Here is a 23,941-nt window from a genome sequence, read left to right on the forward strand (position 1 = left end):
GCCACCCCGCATTGAAAATTACTTAAACATACCTTATGACTGTCACTTTTTCCAGGAGAATATAAAATGAATAGGCTTTTTTAAGTAGACATTTAAAAAATAAGTTCATCGGGCACTTCCGTGGGCAGCCCCAAAACACCGGTGCGCCAACGAGGAGGGGGGCCTCGCGGGGCCGGAAACACGGAATGGGAACAAAGATGGCGGACCTCAATTCCCCTCAGAAGCTGTTAGGGGTGCCTCCGCCGCCTGAGGGAGTGGGAGGAGGCCGTTGCTCCGAAATCTCCACCGAGCTCATTCGCTCCCTGACGGAGCTGCAGGAGCTGGAGGCTGTGTACGAACGGCTCTGCGGCGAGGAGGTGGGAGGGCTGAGCCTTTTTCCAGGAGCATCCAGGGGTAGTGGGCGTAAGAGCCGTCAGTCGGGGAAATCTGGGCTGTGGGAAGCTTTCTCCTTGCCGAGAGAAACAAAAAAGCACCTATTCGAGAAGCGGGAGTGTAGTTGAATGTGGTTCTTGGACCTACCTTCTAGAACCCTTCACTCAGTCTGATGCCCCCAAGCTTGTTTTCCCTGTCATCTGGGCGATCCGCCCCCCCCCCCCCCCATTGATTTATTGAACGTATATGCCAACTCTCCTGAGAGTAAGAATAAAGGTTCTCTTGCATTGCTTAGCAGGTTAAAAAACTATGAAATGCTTTCACTCCATTATCTCATTTAAGCCTGCAGTCGTTGCAAGTAAAGGTGAAGCGTTTTAAAACTTCCTCTTGGAGGAAATGATTTGGGGGTGTAATGTTAGCGTTTCGGTTAAATGCAGAGCTTTGTAGAAGCTTGAGATTTTACGACTCAGGCAAAACTGCCTAATCTTGGACAAGTCACGTCATCTCTTGTACCCCTGACACTGTGTCAGATGAGGGGGCGCCGACTCGACTCTAGCAAGGATTCCTTTCAGCTCCTAATGCTTTATCTCCTTTCTGCCTCCTTCACTGTTCTGTGGCAACCGGATGCTGTCAATACATTTTTGAATGTCAGTTGGGTTCCCTGCCAGTCAGGAGGAAAAGATCTAAGCCCTGCTCTAAAAGTTTAGTAGCTGCTCCCTAAAACCAAACATTTAGATAAGGTTGAGCACAAAAGCCAGCTTCAGCCTGGAGGAGGGGAGGGATCATTGACGTCTTTGAATATTTTCAAGTATTAACTTGCACCAGCTATAGCAGTTTCTGATACGTTTTTCAGCAAGTTGTGCATTATAAAATTAAGTACTCTTAACATTCCTAAACTTGCATTCATTGAGTCAAACAATACTTTCGGGGGAAATTAAGTCAATCTTACAGACGGAACAATGTTCTGTATTTGTATATGATAACTGTCGAGGTGAAGTTGCCATCTGTATCTTACTGGACTATTTTAACAGACATGCTTGGCTAATATTAATAGCTGTTATTGAACCATAAGCCACGTACTATGTTAATAAGCACTTTATGTTCGATATCGTGTTTGGCTCAAACAACAGTCCCATGGGATATGTATTACTATCCGTATTTTACAGATGAAGAAACTCAAGCATAAGAAGTTTACATTAATTGAGGTAATACAGTAAATGGCTTGGCTGAGAAAGAATTATACACTATGAAGAGACTTTAACTGCCACTTTGGAAGTGTCATTTGTTTAGCCATAATATTTTAAAGGTGTTCCTGTGTTAGGCCCTATGCTAATAATACTGAATAGAGGTTTGTTTTCTCCCTTTGTGGGGTTCATCTGCTCCATGAAATAAGATATACGTAATAACCACTATGCACTGTGATAAGTGTAAAAATTAAGTGGTGTTGGTTAATGTTCTGGGGTAACTTAGTGGAAGGAAAGAAGGCATTTGAGATGGTGTTCAACCTTCAGCTAAGTGGTTGGGCTGGAAAGCTCTTAGAGTTCCTTTTGACCATTCTGATGACAGGATGTTTCTGTGCATTTCAGAAAGTGGTGGAAAGAGAGCTGGATGCTCTTTTGGAACAGCAAAACACCATTGAAAGTAAAATGGTCACTCTCCATCGAATGGGGTGAGTCTGTTAATCTCAGTAAGAGCTATCGTACAACAGGGTCCAGTAGATACTTTTCCTAACTTTCTGCCAGTTGAGTGTGAAACAAAGAGGAGCATTACCTCAAGGTAAAGTGAACACCTAAAGGGTACAGTTAAGTGGTTTTCAAAGTGTTCTTGACCAGCAATACCAACACTACCAACATCGCTTGGAAATTTGTTGGAAATGCAAATTCTAGGGCCTCACCTCAAACCTACTGAATCTGAAACTCTGGGGAGGGGACCAGGAATCTGTATTTTAACAAGCATACCAGGAGGCTCTGGTGCATGGCTCAAATCTGAGAATCACTGTTTTTTACAAATTTTGCATATTTGCTAGTCATAAAAATTGCTCTTTGATTTCATCATCCTCTCAGATTGTTGGTTAGTACATTTTATGCTCACGTAACAGTTGGGAAGAGGGTATAGTGGGGGTAAATGGTGATGGAAAAAAGTAAAGAGAAAAAAACAATTGGGAGAATCTGTTCCCTAATTCTTTGGTAGTACCTATTTAGGGGTATCTTTAAAGTATAAGCCTGAGTTTACAGTAAAATATGCTTAGGGAAAAAAGCTGTTATTAGAGTGGCTTAAGCTAAGAATTGTGGGGAAGTACAAAAGAAGTAGAAGACATAGTCTCCATCTGCAAAAACACTTTTTCTGCCTCTTACTCCTACCCTCTGCCCCGATGGATATGTGTGTGCTGACAATGTGTATCTCCAGTCCCAACCTGCAACTGATTGAAGGTGATGCAAAGCAGCTAGCTGGAATGATCACCTTTACCTGCAACCTAGCTGAGAATGTGTCCAGCAAAGTTCGTCAGCTTGACCTGGCCAAGGTAATCGCATTATGGTGTTGATGTCTGAGTTAGTAGAGGTATTAGAAAAGCCACCACATTAGAAATTAGAGCAGCACCACCCAGTAGAAATCTAACACAAGATACCAAAACCAGACAAAGATATCAAAAGAAAAGAAAACTCCAGATTAATTGCTTATGAATATAGACATAGAAATTCTTAACACTAGCAAACCAAATCCAGCAACATACAAAAAGAACTATACTATGAGCAAGTTGGAATTTATCCCAGGAATGCAGAGTCGATTTCACTTATGAAAATCAATTAATGTTATATACCATATCAATAGAGTAAAGGACAAAAACCACATAGACTCAAAAAAGTATTTTACAAAATTTAACACCCCTATAAAAAAACTCAAACTTGCAATAGAAGGGAACTTCCTCAACCTGGTAAAGGTCCTCAATAAAAAAACCCACAGGTAACATCATACTTACTGGTAAAAGACTGGTTGCTTTCCCTGTGAAGGTAAGGAACAAAACAAGGATGTTGTCTCTTGCTGCTTCTCTTCACCATCATCCTGGAGGTTCTAGCCAGTGCAATTAGGCAAGAAAATGAAATAAAGATGATTCAGGTTGGAAAAGAAGATACTTAATACCAACCACATATGTACTTTTGAATTTTCTAGTAGCCATTTTTTAAAAAGTAAAACAAATAGGTGAAAATAATTTTTAAAATATTTTATTTAACTCATATCCAAGATGCCATTTAAATATGTGATTACTATAAAATTGTATTAATGAGATATTTTACCTTCATCTTTGTACTAAATCTTTGAATTCCAGTGTGTATTTTGTAGTTTGGACTAGCCACATTTCAAGTTCTCGATAGCTACATGGGGTTAGTGGCTACTGTATTGAACAGGATAGTGCAGAGTCTGGGCTCTTGAACAAGTCAGTCCCAGCCTTGGTTTGCCCTATGAAATAGCATAACTTTTCCTGATCTATTTGTTCAGATTCTGCAAAAATAACTTACCACAAAACTAAGCCACAAGGCCACCAACTCAACATATTAAAGGTTGTTTTTAAACATTCTTGTTTATTCTAAAAGAAAAATACTTTCCATATATTTCATTTACTTTATAACTTGGTTTACAATGTCATGTTTCCAAAATGTCAAATACATTCTGATTCTATTATAAATTTAACAATGTAAGCCAAATATAAATATGGGTTATTACCCTGGCTGGGTAGCTCAGTTGGTTAGGGCCTTGTCCCATATACCACGGTTGTGGGTTCAATCCCCAGGCAGGGCACATACAAGGTCAACCAATGAATGTATAAATAAGTGAAACAACAAATTGCTGTTTCTCTCTTTCCCTTCCTCTCACTCTCTAAAAGCCAATAATAGAAATTAAAAATAAATTGAAAAAACTGTTTGCTTGGTATAAGCAGCTTTAAAAAAGAAAATATGGATTATCCTTGTTCTTACTTCCATTAGTTGAATGATCTGGTTACATAAATTAAATTGCATGATACTTATCCATGGTCTTGGTCATTTGCAATAACCGTTTTGTGAGTGGTAGTATTTTTAAGTTCACCAGTGAGGGCTGGAAAGGGCCTATGGTTAACTATATTCAGTCCCTGAATCTCCCTACCTTCTGAAGAGATGTTTTTGGTAGAATAGGACATTGTTTCTGAGCAACAAGTCTTTTTGCAGAACCGCCTCTATCAAGCTATTCAAAGAGCTGATGATATCTTAGACCTGAAGTTCTGCATGGATGGAGTTCAGACTGCTTTGAGGAATGAAGATTATGAGCAGGCTGCGGCCCACATTCATCGCTACTTGTGCCTAGACAAATCAGTCATCGAGCTCAGCCGACAGGGCAAAGAAGGTAAGCATCCCAAACTGTTGATTTCTAGTTAACTGGCAAGCATCTGTAATCTGAACTAGGCACACTCAATCAGGAGAAGGGCATGTACTGTTAGGAAATTTCCTTGTCTGGCAATAGACCCTGTATGGGGCCTAGACCATCCCAGGGCAGTGTTGTTATTCCTATTTAATAGAAAAGGAAACTGAATCCAGATATGCTGTTCTCTGACCAGTGGGTTCTTTCCACTTGCCCATATTGCCTACTTAAAAAATTAAATTCTTAGCCTCCTATCCTGGGCCTTCCATAATCTTGACTCACCCTTTCTAGTTCTTATTTCTGTCTAGCCTTATTTCATGCTATTCACTCATGCATCCATTCATCGTGCTAATATTTATCGATCTGCAAATGACAAGGCATACATAGTTGACCCTTGAGCAATGTGGGAGTTATAAGCACCAACCTTCTGCACAGTTGAAAATCCTTGTATAGCCCAGCTGATGTGGCTCAGTGGTTGAATGTCAACCCATGAACCAAGAGGTCCCTGGTTCGATTTCCCAGTCAGGGCACATGCTCGGGTTACAGGCTCAATCCTGACCCTGGTCAGGGCTCATGCAGGAGGCAACTAATTGATGTGTCTTTCTCACATCTATGTTTTTCTCTCTCTTTCTCTCCCTTCCACTCTCTGAAAAGCATGGAAAAATCCTCTGTTGAAGACTTAAAAAAAAAAAAGTGGTGCACAGACTAAATGGCATTAATTTTCACTTTCTCCCCATGGCACAGGGAGCATGATTGATGCCAACCTGAAATTGCTGCAGGAAGCTGAACAGCGTCTCAAAACCATTGTAACAGAGAAGTTTGCTATTGCTACTAAGGAAGGGGATCTGCCCCAGGTGGAGCGCTTCTTCAAGATCTTTCCGCTACTGGGTTTGCATGAGGAGGGATTAAGCAAGTTCTCAGAATACCTTTGCAAGCAGGTATGGCCCTGATTGCTTGGCAGGATAATGGTATGGTTCTCTGCCTATAGATGGGCGCACTAGGTAGATCCAGTGTCTGTGGATACTTTCTCATCTCTTGATTTGACTCCCCTTTTCTGCTTTTTTTTTTTAATATTTTTTACTTATTTCAGAGAAAGAAAGGGAGAGGGGGAGAGAGAGAGAAACATCAATGATGAGAGAATCATTGATTGGCTGCCTCCTGCACACCCCCTACTGGGGATCGAGCCTGCAACCTGAGCCTGTGCCCTGACCGGGAATTGAACCGTGATCTCCTGGTTCGTTTGTCGATGCTCAGGCACTGAGCCATGCCAGCTGCGCATCCACTTCCCTGTTTTTGCCATAGCCGGCAGGACTGGATGCATGCATTCATTCAACATTTATCTATTTCTAGTCTTTGTACCAGGCATGGCCTAGACATCTGATGCTCATTTATTCCAACAGACCAAATGAAAGTATAGGAAAATTAAAATGTAAATTCTCTGACAAGTTGACTTACCCTTTTCAAGCTGTTAGCCAGGAAGTGGCTTCTTTATAGAGCATTTGGAGTTGCTGGTGAGTGCTTTTAAAACTTTGTAACCAGGGTTGAGTCTCAAAATTTAACCACAATGACATGAAGCAGATTAGGTCACTTGAGGTTAAATCCTGAAAAAGAAGCAGGCTCCAATTAAAGTTTCAGCCTTCTTTCCTCAACTTAGATGTGAGAGAATCAAATCCCAACAGGCATGTGTGCAGAAGGTTATCGTTTGTTTGTTTGTTTGTTTATTTAACTTCTCACCTGAGGATATTTTATTGGTTTGAGGAAGAGAGTGAACAAGAAACATGGATTGGTTGCCTCCCGTATGCTCCCCAACTGGGGACCAATCCCAAAACCTAGGTATGTGCCATGACCAGGAATTGAACCCGAAACCTTTTTGGTATACAGGATGATGATCCAGACAACTGAACTACCTGGCCAGTGCTCATTTTTTTCAACTATATGTCAGAGTGCATCCTGTCCATCCATCCCTAATTCTCTATAATGGAACACTAATCTGCCATTAAGAAAAATACAGTTCCATATGTGCTGACATACTTCAGTCTCTTATATATGTGGTTTGTTAAGTTAAATAGCAGTATGCTACCATTCCTGTTTAAAATGAGGGGCATGGCAATAAAGATATATGCTTGTATAGGCATGGGATATTTTTGGAAGGGTTAACAGTGATTGCCTCTAAAGATGGGAATTAGGAGACCAAGAGACATAGGTAAGAGGAAGAACCACTTTTCACCAAACACTCCTTTGTTCCTTTTGAATATTTAAGTAGTTGTGTTTAGTTATTTTTAATTAATTTTTTAGAATGTGTTCTGCAATGGCAGAACATTTTCTTTTTTTTTTTTCTTTTTTTTTAAAATATATCTTTATTGATTTCAGAGAGAGGAAAGGAGAGGGAGAGAGACAGAAACATCAATGATGAGAAAGTCATTGATCAAGCCCACAACCTGGGCATGTGCCTTGACCGGGAATCAAACCCTGATCGCCTGGATCCTAGGTGGACGCTCAACCGCTCAACTACTGAGCCACACCCGGCCAGGCAGCAGAACATTTTCAAAGAAAAGAAAAGCATTATTTATACCTCTGAATGGAAGAGCTACCATTGTGTTTAAGTTCCTTGTCTCGCCTGAGGCTTAGACAACACAGAGCTCTCAATGGAGGTACCTCTGTGCTGCCTAGACTTTTAGGCATCAGGGGAAACATGGGAAAAAGAAAGGCAATGGGAAATCTTTGGGGAAAACTGAGGCTAGCCTTTGGTCAGAAATATATGTGAATTTTCTTTTTATTTTATTTTTTCAGGTGGCCAATAAAGCTGAGGAGAATCTGCTATTGGTACTAGGGACAGACATGAGTGATCGAAGAGCTGCAATCATCTTTGCAGATACACTCACTCTCCTTTTTGAAGGCAAGCCTTTTTCTCTACTAGAGGTAGACTACAGACATTATCCTAACACCTGCATCCTAACTTTTCTTCTCTCCCCACTGGCCTGATGCCTTTATTGATGTAATTTACTGTATGCGGGTTTATTGGAGAATTAACTTCCAATTCAATATCAGGTTAGCAAAGATTAGTTTGATACTCCCTAGCCCTCAAGACCAAACTCTAAGAATAAGTTTAACTCTAAAATACATTCCTGGGAAGAGAGTGATACTGATTTTTAAAGATGTTCTTGTAGAAACTATCAATATAACTTAGGAAATGCCTGCTAGTGTACCAAGCACAGAGCATACTTAACAGACAAATTTGCTTAGCAAATTCTAACACTGACAAGAACCATTTGTATTCATTTGGGGAGGTGAAACAACCAAAAAGGGTTAAATTAGACCCTGGGTCAGCTTTGGCAGAGGAAAAGACTTTATTTTGTGGGAAGAATATTTGGAATCCAACCCTCTTGCTATCTTCTCTCTAGGGATTGCCCGCATTGTGGAAACTCACCAACCAATAGTGGAAACCTATTATGGGCCAGGGAGACTTTATACCCTGATAAAATATCTGCAGGTGGAGTGTGACAGACAGGTGGAGAAGGTGGTAGAAAAGTTCATCAAGCAGAGGAACTACCACCAGCAGGTAAGCAGGAAAAGCTACTAGTGGTTTGGAAGCAGTGTTAACTAGGGAATAAATGGGGGAAAAGAGAAAAAAGATGCAGACAGGAGAAAAATAAATACCAAATACAGACTGACCTGCATCTTGCCCATCAGGACTTGAGGTGTTGTCAAGATGATGATGGCCTCAGTACAAGATTGAGAAGGAACTGGAAAGGGCTTCCTGAAAGGAACACAACAGAAACATTAAACCAGTTCTATATCACAGAACGTGCAACTGTGCTTTCTAGTGATATGAGAATTTTATTTGTGAAGATCCTATTAAGTGTCAAGTAATACGTCTCACACTTCTCCTTTGTACCCTTAAGTACTAAAGGTAACATTTGCTTTTCCAGAACTTAATTTCTCCATTCTTTTGAGCAGAGAAAGTAAAGAGCAGGACTTAGAAGTAGTAGTCCCATAGACTTTAGACAGTAGTCCATTGGAATACCATTAGCATCACTTTTAAATGCAATAATAAAGGTGAGCATTACCATCTAAATCAAAAGTAAATCTTTGGCTCATCCTGAAAGCCTACTTCCAGTTAAGCACACTAAGTCTAAACATTCTTGTATGCCAGAAGTTTAGAGTGACTAGCAAAAGGCAGATAGAAGGAGGGTGGGGAAGAGCATTCTCACTTGTGGTGTTTTGCAGTTCCGGCATATCCAGAACAACTTGAGAAATTCTGCAACAGAAAAAATAGAACCAAGGTAATAATTCTCTTTTCTTCAGCCCATAGGTGTTTGAATTGGAAATCATGAATCATTCAGAGACTACTTTGTTACAGTGTGGTCTATGTTTTAAAAATATTTTATCTGTGACTCTTGGTTTTTTTTAATGGAATATATCCTATAAACAGAAGCATATATATAACTTGCGTGGTTCGTAAAGAATAATAGATCATTACCAATACTTTTGAAGTCCCCAGAGTGACTCCCCTCCTCTATCTCACCCAAAGGCAACTACTATCCTAAACAACTACTATCCTAAAATTGTGAGCTTTTAATTTTTCTAATAAAAATAGCATATGCTGCCTGGCCGGTATGGCTCAGTGGTTGAGCTTTGCCCTGCGAACCAGGAGGTTACAGTTCAATTCCCAGTCAGGGCACATGCCTGGGGATTTGGGCTCAATCCCCAGTAAGGGGTGTGCAGGAGGCAGCCGATCGATGACTCTCACCATTGATGTTTCTATCTCTCCCTCTCCCTCTCTCTGAAATCAATAAAAACATATTTAAAATGATAATAATAATATATGCTTGTTAAAAGAAAATCCAAACATTATAAAAATGTATTCATTCAATCAAATTTTTACTGAGACCCTAGCTGGCATGGCTCAGCAGTAGAGCATTGACCTGTGATCCAGGAGATTGCAGTTCGATTCCCAGTCAGGGCACATGCCCAGGTTTCGGGCTTGATCCCCAGTAGGGAGCATGCAAGAGGCAGTCAATCACTTTCTCATCATTGATGTTTTTCTCTCTCTTCCTTCCTCTCTCTGAAGTGAATAAAGACATATTTTTTAAAATATAATACAATACAATACAATATAACATAATATAATGTAATATAATATAATTGGTTGTTTACTTTAAAAAAAACTTTTACTGAGTACATACTACATGCTAGGCACTGGAAATATGGCAACAAACAAAGTGAACAAAACAAACCTAATTCTTTTCCTGTGGCATCTCTGATATATAGTGTTTACTATATGCTAAACATTGTTCTAAGCACTTAACAAATATCAAATCATTCAATCTGGGCTTTCTCAACCTCTGTATTGTTAGCATCCCTGACCTTTACCCAGTAGATGCTGGTAACACCCTTCAGTTCCGACAACCAAAAATGTCTCCAAACACTGCCTAATTTTTCCCTGAGGGGTAAAATCACCGTCAGTTGAGGATCACTGATTTAACCCATAAACATTTTTTTACAGATGAGGACCCCAAAGCCTAAAAAGGTTAAGTGACTTGCCCAAGGTCATACACCTAGAAAGTGACAGAACCAAGAAAAGAATCCAAGCAGTCTCACTCTAGAGTTCATGCCATTAACTACTGTGATGTACTACTAAGTGTAGGGTACAGGAGAACATGTAATAAGGGGATATAACCTAAGCTGATAAAGTTCAAGGAAAAATCCCTGAGGAAATGACCTTAGATCTGAGACCTTAAGAGTAGTAAGTAGGAATAAGGTGGAGAGCGTTCCAGGTAGATCAGGGAGAACGTGTGCAAAAGGCCCTGTGTGTTTGAAAAAGTGAAAGAAGGCCAGTGTAGTTGAAGTGCAGAAAGTTGGGGAGAACCTCATGAGATGAGATGAATCTGAAGAAGTTGTTAGAATTAAGCCATTCCAGGTCTTGTATCCTAAGAGCTATGGAAATCTTGATTATGATATGACCAGATTTATGTTTTAAAAAGATCTCTTAGACTTCAGTGTGGAAAGTGAATCAATCTGTATATAAATTGAAGTAGGGGTTCAACTTTTTTTTTAATGTACATATCAGTTATCCTAGCACAATTTGTTGAAAGACTATTCCTTTCCTACTAAATTGTCTTATCACTCTCCCTAGAGATCAGTTGACCATAAATGTGAAGATTTTTGTACTCTCAGTTAATCTATAGATCTATCCTTATGTCAGTACCACACTGTCTTGATTGCTGTAGCTTTGTAGTAAGTTTTGAAATTGGGAAGTGTGAGTCCTCCAATGTTTCGACTAATCATCTGGATAGATGAATGGGTGTGAGACAGTTTAAAGGTATGCCCCAAAATCTCATTACATCTAAATAAGAGGTTGGAGGGTTGTATGTTCTTTCACATGAGGCATAGATAATTTTTACTCAAACTGCTAACAAAAACACACCTCCCAATCTCTTATTTAGCCCTGGCAGGATTTTAGGGGCTTGAGTGATTTGTGTAAAACATGTAAGTGGAATATGTGTTTGACAGCCGTCTCTGATTATAATTGGGTCAGCAGAGCCAGGATGACTATCTGGCAGAGACCTTCTGGACCCAGTGGGGAGGGGATGTTTGGGACTGTGTTTGCCCTGTAGCTTTTATATCTCAGGGAATCCAGTGTCATCCTGCTTATTCCTTCTGCTTCATGTGTCTCAGGGAACTGGACCCCATTTTGACTGAAGTCACCCTGATGAATGCCCGCAGTGAGTTGTATTTAAGCTTCCTCAGGAAGAGGATCAGCTCTGATTTTGAGGTGGGGGACTCCGTGGCCTCAGAAGAAGTAAAGCAAGGTAAAAGGCATTTCCCATATTCCCTGGGAGGGCTGGGGTATGGTTAGCACTGTTGTTTCATAGTTAAGCCACAGATCTCTTAATAAGGAAATAACTAGGACTTGTTAGCGTCAAGGGGGGGTCTATGGGCAAATTGACTCCCAGGAGGAAATCTAGACTTAACTGAATTTGGACTTGGACTGGGTCCTTGAAGCCATCTAATTATTTTCCTCTTCTCTTTTACCCACACCATGCTTTGGTTTAGGGACTAGTGTTTAAGTGATACGTGCACATGGTAAGTAGGTAGGTAGGTAGATGAGGAAGGTACATGATTGATAGATAATAGATAGATTAGATGATAGATAGATAGATAGATAGATAGATAGATAGATAGATAGATAGATAATAGACAGACAGACAGATAGATGAAAAATATACATAATTTCATGAAGAAACTTTTGGGAGTGATAGGAATAGTCCAAACTGGATAGTAGCAATTGTTGCAAAACTATAAAGCTACTAAAAAAATCATTGAATTGTATACATAAAATGGGTTAATTTTATGGTACATAAATTACACTTCAGTATAGCTTTGAGGTATAATACTGAAAAAAGTGTATATAGTATAAAGAAAGAGCATACAAAAAGAGTACTGTAAAGAAAGGCTTTCGCCCCCTCCCTTAGTCTCTCAGTTCTCCCAGTCACAATTTTTGAAGAGATAAACACATTGAAAAAAAAGTGTGCCACAGTTCTATTTTATTTATAAATTTAAGAACATTTAATTCCTGCTGGTCAAGTATTACAGAATTCCCCAAACTGGAGACTTGAGACCAACCCAGCATCTGTGGGATTCTGCATGGCTTGTGCCAGTAATACATGGCAGAGGAATTAGTTATATGGCCCAGGTGGCATTGCTTGAATTGGTGTTTAAAGAAGGATGTATGCTAATTTGGAGTTTTGGGCCTCACTGTTATTAATTATAACTGTCACTATTCAGAGCTGTGCTGTCCAATATAGTAGCCACAGCCACATGTTAACAATTTAAATTTAATTAAAATGAAATAAAATTTAAAATTCAGATCCTCAGTCACATTAGCCACATTTCAATTGCTCAGTAGTAGCTACCACATTAGACAACACATAAAGGACATTTCCATCATCACAGAAAATTGACTGGTTTAGAGAATGAAATTTTTTATACCCAATATATTCCATTCTTTGCCCTAGAAACTTACATCTTTTGAGTCTTACTAATTAATTCTAAGGAAATTATGAAAAAGAAGTAAAAAGTTATTTGTATAAAAATGTTTACTCCAATTACTCCGATCTCCAGTTATCTCTAATAATGGCAAAACATTTGGAAATAACCCAGGTGCCTAAATATAGGAGAGTAGTTTTAAAAAATAGACTTTATCTGATAAAATATCATAGTCATTAAAAGTAAATAAGAGAAAATAAAGGCTATGTAGAAACATTGAAAATATTTATAATTTTTAAAGCACAATACAAAACTGTACCTATACTGTGATTGTAACCATGTAAATTATGTACAGATTTGGCATAAAGACTAGAAAGGAACTGAAAAAATGAAAAGGGTTGATCTGTTTCCCTTGAAGAAGAAAAGTGAGTATTCTTTCTTGGCTATCCCCTAGAACACCAGAAGTGTCTGGACAAACTCCTCAATAATTGCCTATTGAGCTGCACCATGCAGGAGCTAATTGGCTTATACATTACCATGGAAGAGTACTTCATGAGGGAGACTGTGAATAAGGTAGGACAGAGGACACATCCCTTGGAAATGGGGCTCCTGCCCAAGATGCCAGGCTGAAGGCATGTCATAATTTTTGGTCCTGCTTTGAGAATATCCTTGCATGCAGACTGCATGGCACCACTTTGTATGGTTAGTTTTTACGCTTTGACTTGTCATGCTCTTCATAGATCCAGGTGGGACTTCTTCCCCAAGGATCAAAAAAGAACACCTCAGCTCCTCAGGGAGACTGCTTGTTCTCTGCCTCCCTAGAGGTATATAGGTGAGGATCCTTGGGGAAGAAGGGCCTCTCCTGATGTCTTACATACCAGGACAACTGTTAAGTTATCCTCAAGGCAAAGGCCCTAAATACTTAATTTCTTAACATAGTGATCAATAGGGAAGTAAGGTATTTAAAAAAAAAAAAAAATGTTTTTATTGATTTCAGAGAGAGGAAGGGAAAGGGAGAGAGACATAGAAATATCAGTGATGAGAGAGAATCCATCAGCTGCCTCCTGCATGCCCCCTACTGGGGATTGAGCCGCAACCTGGGCATGCAGGATTCAAATCATAACCTCCAGGTTCATGGATCTATACTCAACCACTGAGCCACACCAGCTAGGTGGAAGTGAGCTATTTTAATAAGGAGGATCCACACCCAGCTGTCACCAGAATAAACCATATGGGGGAAAACATGGACAAGGTATAGAAAAGGAAGCAGAGCCAGGGCCTATTCCAGAACCATCTCGAACAGTGACATGCAGAACTGGGGCCCTCACTGGGTGCTTTGCCTTTTGAGTAGGCTGTGGCTCTGGACACTTATGAGAAGGGCCAGCTGACATCCAGCATGGTGGACGATGTCTTCTACATTGTTAAGAAGTGCATTGGACGGGCTCTTTCCAGCTCCAGCATTGACTGTCTCTGTGCCATGATCAACCTTGCCACCACAGAATTAGAGTCTGACTTCAGGTATGGTTGACACTCTTTCTCATTTCTAGGAGGCAGAAAGGTCCTAATCATGATTGATTACTGAGGCCTGTTTGTTTCTTTCCTTTTTTCCTTATGATGATAGTTTAGTTCTATACAAGATATTATCTCTTATCCATAGCACAACATCCTTGGCTCCAGGCAGCTGTACAGCAGCCAGATATTTTATGGGCCAAGTCAATGTTCCCTGAACTAAATTGGAGTCGTCACTGGCCCTCAGTCCTATGAAAGAGAACAGGCAATTCAGATGAAGGCAGTAATTGTAATATTAACATAGTTACCATTGCTACAGGCCAGTCCTAATAAAAACCCTGTGAGGTAGGAACTATTAGCTCTCTTTTATAGATGAGGAAACTGGGGCTTAAGGAGATTCCATGTCTTGTCAAAGATACTACACCTCATATGTGATGGAATATGGACTAGAGTCCCAAACTGACTGTCTCAAAACCCATTCTCCCAACTCTTGCTCAGCACTGCCTTTCATTAAGCTATACTGCTGAGTTTGTTGGAGCTTAGTGGTGATAACTGAAATCCTTATGGGAAGTCGAGAATTAGCTAGTCTTCTCTGTGTGCTCTTGTTATCAGTGCCCTTGAGGAGTATTGGTCTCTCTCATATCCTGGCTGCTTATGGTCTCCTAAACCGTCTCAAGGATTGGTTATACTCCCAAAAGAGCAACTTCTGCTGCTGGGTCAGGGTAGGATGCCCTCGGTCCTGCTGTCCCGGAGGCCAGATTGAGCACTGTCAATCCCCATCAATCCCCATATGCCATTTTACCCCCCCAGGGACGTTCTGTGTAACAAGCTACGGATAGGCTTCCCGGCCACCACCTTACAGGACATCCAGCGTGGGGTGACAAGTGCCGTGAACATCATGCACAGCAGCCTCCAACAGGGCAAATTTGACACAAAAGGCATTGAGAGCACTGATGAGGCCAAGCTGTCCTTTCTGGTAGGTAGCCCCACTGGCCGGGAGCTGGGTTGGTTTATCTTGAGAGGTTAAACTATGATCTCTAAGCTACACTATAGCCTTCAACTGGAGACTTTTCCTCTAATGTCTAAAGGAAAACTCATTTTAGAAGGTTCTGAAACCATTTCTTAACCAGGGGGCCTGTTTCTGAGGAGCCTGAGCCAGGACAGGCACTGTTTCCTGCCTGAAAGTTTGGGTGCTTAGCTTTCCAGAGTGCTCATCCCTAAAAGCACTATCCAGCTGTTGAGGGGCTCCACTGAGTATCAAGCTTGGCTTGCATTTGCCACAGGATCAACTAGAATATCTGTGCCAAGTCTTCAGATGGCTCCTCTGAGGACAGTCCCCCAGTATGGGTGGGTGCCAATCCTTTAAGCCTACCAGGACTGCTTTTCTAGCACACTTCTTAAGCTTTCAACTTTCTCAGAAAGGTGATCTTATTAAAGCCCTTAGCTACCCAGAATGACTGATGTGATGAAGCAGTGAGTCTTCCCAGTTGTGTGACAGATGTCAAAGAAGCATAGAAGGATGAAAGGATTTATACAAGGTAACAGCTAGTTTGTGATGAGCCAAAAAACACACAGATGAGTCTGAGCTCACATTCAGGCGTCTCTGGCACTTGCTGTCTTGGCAAGAATGGGAATAGCACTATCCAAGGTCATCCTGCTTCACCCTTACATTGGCCAGACTCTAGTTGTCTTGGCTTATGAGGGTCAAAGACTGAAGGAAACATCTAATAGCAGAGCTCTCAATCAGTACACAGATGGCGTCTCTGAACACCCTGGGGTTGGATGCAAAAGTGTATATATGTATTTTTTTCTGGAAGTATGGTCCTTAGCTTTTCAGATTCTTAACTCCCCAAAAGAGTTTAGAGCTATTACTTTCTCAGACAGAAACCTAAACATGCTAATACCTACCCCATCTCTGTATAAGGAAACCCTCAGTAACTAGTCCTCAGACAGATCCAGTATGGAGGCTCTTTAGGCAGCCCCACTCTCTTCCTGTCATTGAAGATATGTTCCCTGGGCATGAGTTCTATCGAACTGGAATGTCGTGGTTGTTGCCAAAAAAGGGTATCAGCTCCAAGAAACTGTTGCCTCTGAGTATGGTGCCTTTAGAGAACTTTGCCAAAAGGGCAGCCAGCTTCATTTGATCATGGATTGACTTAAATTTTCATCTTCTTTACATTCCATTTCTTTCTTTTTTTTAATATGTTTTTATTGAGAGGAAGGGAGAGAGAGATAGAAACATCAATGATGAGAGAGAATCATTGATTGCCTCCTGCACACCCCCTATTGGAAATTGAGCCCACAACCTGGGAATGTACCCTGACCAGGAATCAAACCGTGACCTCCAGGTTCATGGGTTAATGCTCAACCACTGAGCCACAGCAGCTGGGCTACCTTCCATTTCATTTTTTACAGAACTTACTACATTCTTTCATTTCTCTGCTCAGAAATGACTCCTTGCTACCTACCACAACAAAGCTAGATGTCTGCCTGGTGGTTTATTGAGGGCCCTCTAAATCTGACCCATCCTGCCACTCCAATCCTATTTTCCACCACTTGGCTCCACAAGTCTCCATTTGGCTAATGGCTATGCGTTCATGCATTGGCTGCTCCCATTCAGACAGTTTCATTCTTTTAGGGCCCAGAAGATAAGGCCAATAAAAAAGGTGATGCTGAGGCCCTGGCTGGGTAGCTCAGTTGGTTAGAGTGTCATCCTTATATTGCAAGGTTGCAAGTTTGATCCCTGGTCAGGGCACATACAAGAATCAACCAATGAATGCATAAGTTTCTCAACAAATCAATGCCTTGCTCGTTCTCCCTCCCTCCCTTCCTCTCTAAAAAAAAAAAAAAATCAATAAATTTTTTTAAAAAAAGGAAAGGTGCTGCTGAATGCTTGGTGACAGCTTTCTAGTTTTTCTGATGCCAAGTACTTAAAATGTCATTCCCACCGCAGGGCTTTTTTTTTATGTCACCTTGATTCATTTGGTTGTCAAGATGAATTCCCCAACGGTACTGACCTATCATTCATCATGAGCTGGGATAAGCCCAGTGAGTCCTTGCTTACAAGGGCTGTCAGTACAAGGAAATTTTGAGATCAATACCATTTGAACCCAAATCCATTTCCCCTCATGACAGATTATTCTTGGTGCCCTTAAATACCTTAGAAACATTTATGTTGTCATCTTCATCCTTGAGTGGTCATGACAGTACTGTTAATTCCCTAGAATCTGGTGATGTTAGCAGCCATGTGTTGTGGTATGCTAATGAAAGGCCTTAAGTCTTATCAGTCCACAGCAGAAGCAGCCTTAGCACTGTCAAAAGCATGACCTTTCAGTATCGGCTGCAGGACACTGATAAGGGAAGCATTCTTTGGAGACAAGAGGGGTGTCCTAATGTCAACTCCCTCAGGTTCTGGGATTCTTTTATCCCAAAATCCTGAAGCTCCTGACTCATCTCTTAAAAATTGATTCCTCCCTACATCACCTCTGCCTTTCTGGCCATGCCACTAGCACACCAGTTCAGAGGCCCTGTGAACCTCTCAAACTTCAATTCCTGTCCCACACAGCCTCTAGGTTAGTATTCCCAACCCATAGCTGTGCTCATGTGCCATTTACCTGCTTTAAATACTCCTCAGTGTCGCCTCATTGTCTACAGGACAGCACAGCACCCAAGTTCCAGTCTGACTTCCCCCACTCCTACAGCTCCACCTCTGAACCATTTTCCTGCATTTGTCTGTGCACTGACTCTGCTGATCCCCAAATACCTTGGGTCACTATCTCTGAGGTCAGGTTGACTTCACTGCCTTGGTGTCAGGTACAGGAGAAAGGGCGAGCCTGGTTCACTATTCTGCCCAACCTAAGACCTGATGACAGTCCTTAGCTCTCATCTGAGCCACAGGAGTGCAGCTGTCAGCCATTTGTGGCACTGGAGTGGGTACAAACACCAATAAGTAAGAAGTCACATTCTTCTGTCTTCACTTTCCAGGTGACTCTGAACAACGTGGAAATCTGCAGTGAAAACATCTCTACTCTGAAGAAGACGCTGGAGGTACAGAGGAAATTGCCTATCAGCTTTGAGGCACTACAGCCTCCCCTGGCCTCTTTTTGAGAGGGAGCCCTATAAACTCATCCTGGTGGGGACTGTGGCATGCCCTAGCATTGAGCCAGCTCCCCTTCAGAGCACTTGAGGAGATTCACTAGTGTTTAACTAGGGAATCAAGATGTATGTAACAAGGCATCTCTGGACCAGTATGAAGAGCTCTGGCCCAAGATTTGGAAGATCAGGATTCAAAGTAGATCTTCTAGCATATACTTAGCATGTGACCTTGGACAAGTCCTTAACTCTCAAATATTTAGTTCTCTCATCTATTAAATGGATCTCCATCCTGCCCTACTTTGGGCTTGTTGGGTGGCATAATAAAAAAACAGGGTTGAAAACACTATAAAAATGATAAAGCTTCTATAAATGTAGGAAATTAAGATGAGATAGAGTCACCAACCTGTACAAAACTGGTTGCTATTACCATTTTTTAAAGGAAGGCTGCATAGTATATTGAAAAGTGTTTGCACTTGGAAGTCAGATACCCCTGAGTTCAACTCTCCACTTGACCACTAACCAATTGTGTAGCCTGAGGAAAGTTCTCTACCCTCCCTGAGCCTCAGTTTCCTCATTTGTAAAACAGGGAGAATGATCTCTGCCCCACAGGGTGGTTGTGAGAATTGAACAAGATAACGTAAAGCGCCTGGTACTTGAAGGATGCAGTGGTAGTAAATTGTATTAAGAGTTACAAATGACAGCACAGAGCATTCCAAGTGTTAGAAGACAAGAGGCCCAACTCTGTCTCTGGGAAAGGAGGGAAGCAGGGTCCTACCTCCCTTGTGGCCCTTGTACTCTGCTTTGCTACAGAGGCACAGGGCTCCACGTGCAGGCTGGTGGTGAGTGTCATCCTTTGGGCTGGACAGACTGAGGAGGCTGGGGACCAACACAGAGAAGAAGGCCCAGAGCTGATGGGGTTTCTGAGGGTCTCCAAGAGAAGAGTCAGGTGGGAGTTGACAGTAGTATTGAAAACTGGACTAGATTATGAATTTACCCCAGAAAGGGCTCTACAATTGAATAAAATAAGAGCAATACTCACAAAGTACCAATAGCATAGTGTCTGTCACATTGTATGTATTCAACAAGGTGACTGTCATTGTTTTTAAGTCAGGGCATCTTAGATTATATTCTTGACTTCATCTTTAACTTAGTCTGTTGGATTTTGAAATAAAATTATAGGAAATGTTAGGAATTCAGAACTGAGCTTGTAGAACTAGCCAAGTGAAAGAAAAATGGATAGCAAAGAGCTAAAAACAATTCCCATAAATCCTACCCCCTTTGGATTTGCATTTTACATGTGTTCTTAACCCATCAGCAGCCCATGAGGTCGGGTGGCATTTTACAGATGAGGTTAAAGAGCTAAAGATAGTAAAGATTGGAACTGCTATAGGAATGAAGGACCTCTGCCTGCCAGATCAGTTCCTTTGCAATTCTCCCACAATGCTGCTCCTGCTGTAGGCAAAACAGCACAGGCTTTCTAAGGAAGCTACAAGAAATGTGGGCAGCTAGCAACCCAAACATGGTGAGCTTCAAGCAGCTCCCCCTGTAGAGTTATGTGCACCTGGGCTGTAGTGTGGGGATTAGAAGGAACAAGTGCCTTGGAGCCAGAATTCCCACCTTGAATCCCAGCTTCACAACTTACTGCTATGTGGCTTTAAGTTATTCATTTCTCTGTGCCCCAGTTTCCTTGTCTGTATAATAAGAATAATAATAGTACCCACTTCATAAGATAGATACTTTAATTAATAAAAATAAAATGCTTAGAATAGGGTCTGGCACATGGTAAGTAGTTAAATCTTAGCTGTGATCATGACAATCTCCCTTGGGCTGCCAGGCTACAGTATCTAAAAATCGGAAACTAGAATAGTTAGTATGTCCTTAGGGCCTACTATGTGCCAGGTGCTGAGCTAAGTTTGTGCATCATTTCATCCAGCTCTCACAACCACCAAGGAAGCAGGAATTTGTTCTCATTTTATAGACAGTGAAATTGAAGTTCAAAAACTTTAAATCACTTGACCAAGGTCACTCAATTGGTAGGTAGCTGAGCCAGGATTTGAACCTAGGAGGAATGTCTGGCTCTAAAGGTATGAAAAGATGTATGGTACTTGTGTTTCTTATTCACATTCCCTGACACTGGTACACCCAGATTACAAAGGGGGAAGTGAGGGCCAAATAGCTAACCACCAGGATAGAATCCAGGTTTCTGAAACCCACCAAGGACGCTTGCCTAGGATCAGCCTTAGCTGTTCCTAGAGAAGGCTAGAGTAGGAGAAATGGCTAGTTGCATGTTGCCACCCTCCCCACTGTCTGCTGCCCATGCTCAGAAACCAGAAAACTGGGTGTTCTCCTCTAGAGCGACTGTACCAAGCTGTTCAGCCAGGGCATTGGAGGGGAGCAGGCCCAGGCCAAGTTTGACAGCTGCCTTTCTGACTTGGCTGCCGTGTCCAACAAATTCAGAGACCTCTTGCAGGTAAGCCCCGGGTTCAACTACTGGCTTAATCCTGTGCCTGTGTGTTGCTCTGAGAAGATTGTTACTGGCTTACTATAGGCTCTGTATAAAGAAAAAGGGAGGAGGGGTGAGGGAGTAGCATGCAAGCCAGTGAAATTGTGCCAGTCCCTTGAGACTAAAGGCCCCATTGGTTCTTCAGCAGTGCAGTTATCATGTTGACAAGCCAGCATTCTGGTCCTCTAGAGTCTTCACCTGGCCCCCACTGTACCAAGAGCCCTCAGAAAGGTGCTCTGAGGAAATGGAATCACATGTTACTCAGACCTGCTGCTTGGCCTTAATCACAGGTGCTGCCTAGTACCAGGCACTCAGAAATACCTTCTTTTGAGAGTGTACAACACCAACCTCTAGGCCTATCTCTGGCCTAGACCTGAATTGGCACAGATCTGCAAAGGAACTGGTGTTCCTGGCCTCTTTTATCAGCATTATCTGTTATACTTCAAACAGGGCCTGCAGATAGTCTCAGAGCTGGAAGAATGCCCTGGCAGTAAAGGGATGGAGCAGGAGAAAAGAAGGATGGGAGGTGTGCCTTCTAGGTATGATACTTCTCCTTGTCCTTCACAGGAAGGGCTGACAGAGCTAAACAACACAGTAATCAAGCCGCAGGTGCAGCCTTGGATCAACACCTTTCTCTCTGTTTCCCACAACATCGAGGAGGTCAGTCAGACCACGGCCGTCAAGCTCAGAATTACCCCCTTGCTCCTTTATCCCCCAGCTGGAGGGCAATGGAACTGTTGAAACAGACTAGTCTTAGTCTAGTCCTCGTATCTTCTCAGGCCTACTTCCCTTGCCCTCATAGCCTAGGTTCTTCCCAGGAAACAGGTTGTTCCTGCAGTCAGAAGGGCTCAGAAAAACACTTAAAGGGAGTTTGCCTTGACCTTGCATCCTCTTATTAAGGCTCTTTTTGCCCTATCATAGACTTAGCCTTATTTCTTTTAACCGAAGGATTTTATTCCTAGAACATGAGATGCAAGAGTGAGTAATATGCCAGGAGCTTCACCATATTGTGTGGGCTGTGGCTATAGCCCAGGGTCGTTTGCCAATGGGAAATGTGATGCAGAAGTAGCAGTCACTGCCAGCTGGGATGTCCTAGCTGGTTTTAAGGTAGATGAGTCAGAAGCTACAGGTGAAGAAGGACCTCTTGTGTTAGAGGGGTGGAAGTGGGGTGGGAGTAAGTGGTTCTTCTTGGAGAAGCCCCCAGTGACCCATCTTGCTTCCTAACAATAGGAAGAATTCAATGACTATGAGGCCAATGACCCTTGGGTGCAACAATTCATCCTCAACCTGGAGCAGCAAATGGCAGAGTTCAAGGTGAGCAGGGGCTCTAGGGACTGGCTTATGGAATTACCCACCTCTACCCAAACCAGCAGCGCCTCATCATATTCCTGCTAGCCCTTCCAACCCTGGAAGCCCTTCCAAGTCCCAGCCTGTGGAAACACTCCCTGATGGCCTCATGTAACTGTCCGTACACCCCAAAGACTACTGTATAGGCAGAGGGGTGGGTGTGACTCCCACTGATGTCTGGTCTCTGTGTGTAGGCCAGCCTGTCTCCAGTCATCTATGACAATCTGACCAGCCTCATGACTAGCTTTGTTGCAGTTGAATTGGAGAGAGTGGTGCTGAAGTCCACCTTCAACCGGGTAAGATCCGGGGAGCACAGGCCCCCAGCTCTGTTGTTTCTCCTCTAAAGATGAGTCCAGTCACTTTGTCCTCTATCTGCTACTCCTAGGCCCTACATATCTGGGCCCAGTCCTGCCCTGGCTTCTGAGGCCTTAGAGCTGATTGGAGCCACAGGGTACCACCTAAAGCCCAGCACTAAGGGAAATTAGGGGCCAGTTCTGATAGACCAGAGGGCCAGGCCTTGAGCAGTGACGGCTTATGTTCCCCTGCAGCTGGGCGGTCTGCAGTTTGACAAGGAGCTGAGGTCACTCATTGCCTACCTTACCACGGTAACCACCTGGACCATCCGAGACAAGTTTGCCCGCCTCTCCCAGATGGCTACAGTTCTCAATCTAGAGCGGGTATGTGGGGTCCCCTCAGCCTAGCCAGGGAAAGGTGTCTGGGAAGAGAGGCATAGACCAAATTTGGATCCTAGCCACTCCATCAAAACGCCAGCAGACCTGCCCGGCCAGTGTGGCTCAGTTGGTTGAACGTCATCCATGCACCAAGAGGTCACCAGTTGGACACCTGGTCAGGGCACATGCCTGGGTTGTGGGCTCAGTCTCCAGTAGGGAGCATACAGGAGGCAGCCAGTCGATGTTTCTCTCTCATCCATGTTTCTGTTTCGCTCTCCCTCTCCCTTCCTCTCTCTAAAAAAAAAAAGAATAAAAAATATATTTTAAAATGCCAGCAGCCCAGCCCTGCCAGAAACCTTCCTGGGCACCACTGCTCTGAATCAGGTGGAGCCCCAGGCCTTCCCTCAGGATAGCTCCCTCCTTGCTCATTTGTCTCTGTTCTTCCCACAGGTGACTGAGATTCTAGATTACTGGGGAGCCAACTCTGGCCCACTGACATGGCGCCTCACCCCTGCTGAAGTACGCCAGGTGTTGGCTCTGCGTATAGACTTCCGCAGTGAGGACATCAAGAGGCTGCGCCTATAGCTGCCAGGGTGAGCCCAGCTGGCCCATCTTACTCTAGGGCCCATTCCCTAAGTGGCCACAGCCAAGGAGCTAAGCAAGGCTCTCTGGCATGAGGAGAGTTCTAACAGCCCAGACCGTTCCTCCATTAGCAGCAGGGAAACAAGGCATTGACTATCCATTCTCTGCACTCAGACCTAGCTGGGTGATGCTTTGAGAGCAACCCTTTCTCACCAAGAGGTGAGTGCCCTAGCTCCTAATTAGGTGGGCAAGTCAACGCAGGCCAGCCTTCTGCGTGGTGGTCGTGCTCTCATCCCTAGACACTGCAGCAAACAGACTGCCTCTCTGCCAGCCTTAAAGGATTTGGGTGCATCTGGGGACCTAGGGAATTAGGTTTACTCCAAAAAGACGATATAATGTTTATGACCATCCTGATTAAAGAGACTCCTTGGAGAGATGCCAGTGTGCTGTTGTCAGGGAGGGCTGGGTGCTACAGGGCAAGACA

At 42.7% G+C, this 23,941-nt stretch overlaps 1 protein-coding gene across 4 annotated transcripts; it reads left to right on the forward strand.

Moving 5' to 3' along the window:
* Positions 1 to 174: 174 nt before the first annotated feature.
* Positions 175 to 23,891, forward strand: COG4 (component of oligomeric golgi complex 4). Of its 4 annotated transcripts, XM_081118160.1 has the most exons (20): positions 197 to 356; positions 1,539 to 1,577; positions 1,959 to 2,041; positions 2,779 to 2,893; positions 4,572 to 4,746; positions 5,506 to 5,699; positions 7,552 to 7,657; positions 8,163 to 8,320; positions 8,989 to 9,044; positions 11,440 to 11,573; positions 13,205 to 13,323; positions 14,102 to 14,268; positions 15,070 to 15,235; positions 18,244 to 18,306; positions 20,708 to 20,824; positions 21,425 to 21,517; positions 22,088 to 22,171; positions 22,399 to 22,500; positions 22,753 to 22,881; positions 23,326 to 23,891. In XM_081118160.1, the coding sequence occupies exons 1-20, from the start codon at positions 198 to 200 to the stop codon at positions 23,458 to 23,460; spliced, it is 2,394 nt and encodes a 797-aa protein (XP_080974286.1). In that variant the 5' UTR covers position 197; the 3' UTR covers positions 23,461 to 23,891. The 4 variants fall into 4 exon arrangements, with proteins under 4 accessions (XP_080974287.1, XP_080974289.1, XP_080974286.1 ...); XM_081118161.1 differs by lacking the exon at positions 1,539 to 1,577 and having other exon boundaries at positions 175 to 356; XM_081118162.1 differs by lacking the exon at positions 22,399 to 22,500.
* The last annotated feature ends 50 nt before the right edge of the window (positions 23,892 to 23,941 follow it).

The sequence above is a fragment of the Miniopterus schreibersii genome (assembly GCF_964146895.1).
Source record: "Miniopterus schreibersii genome assembly, chromosome: 18".
In the NCBI taxonomy this organism is placed as follows: Eukaryota; Metazoa; Chordata; class Mammalia; order Chiroptera; family Miniopteridae; genus Miniopterus; species Miniopterus schreibersii.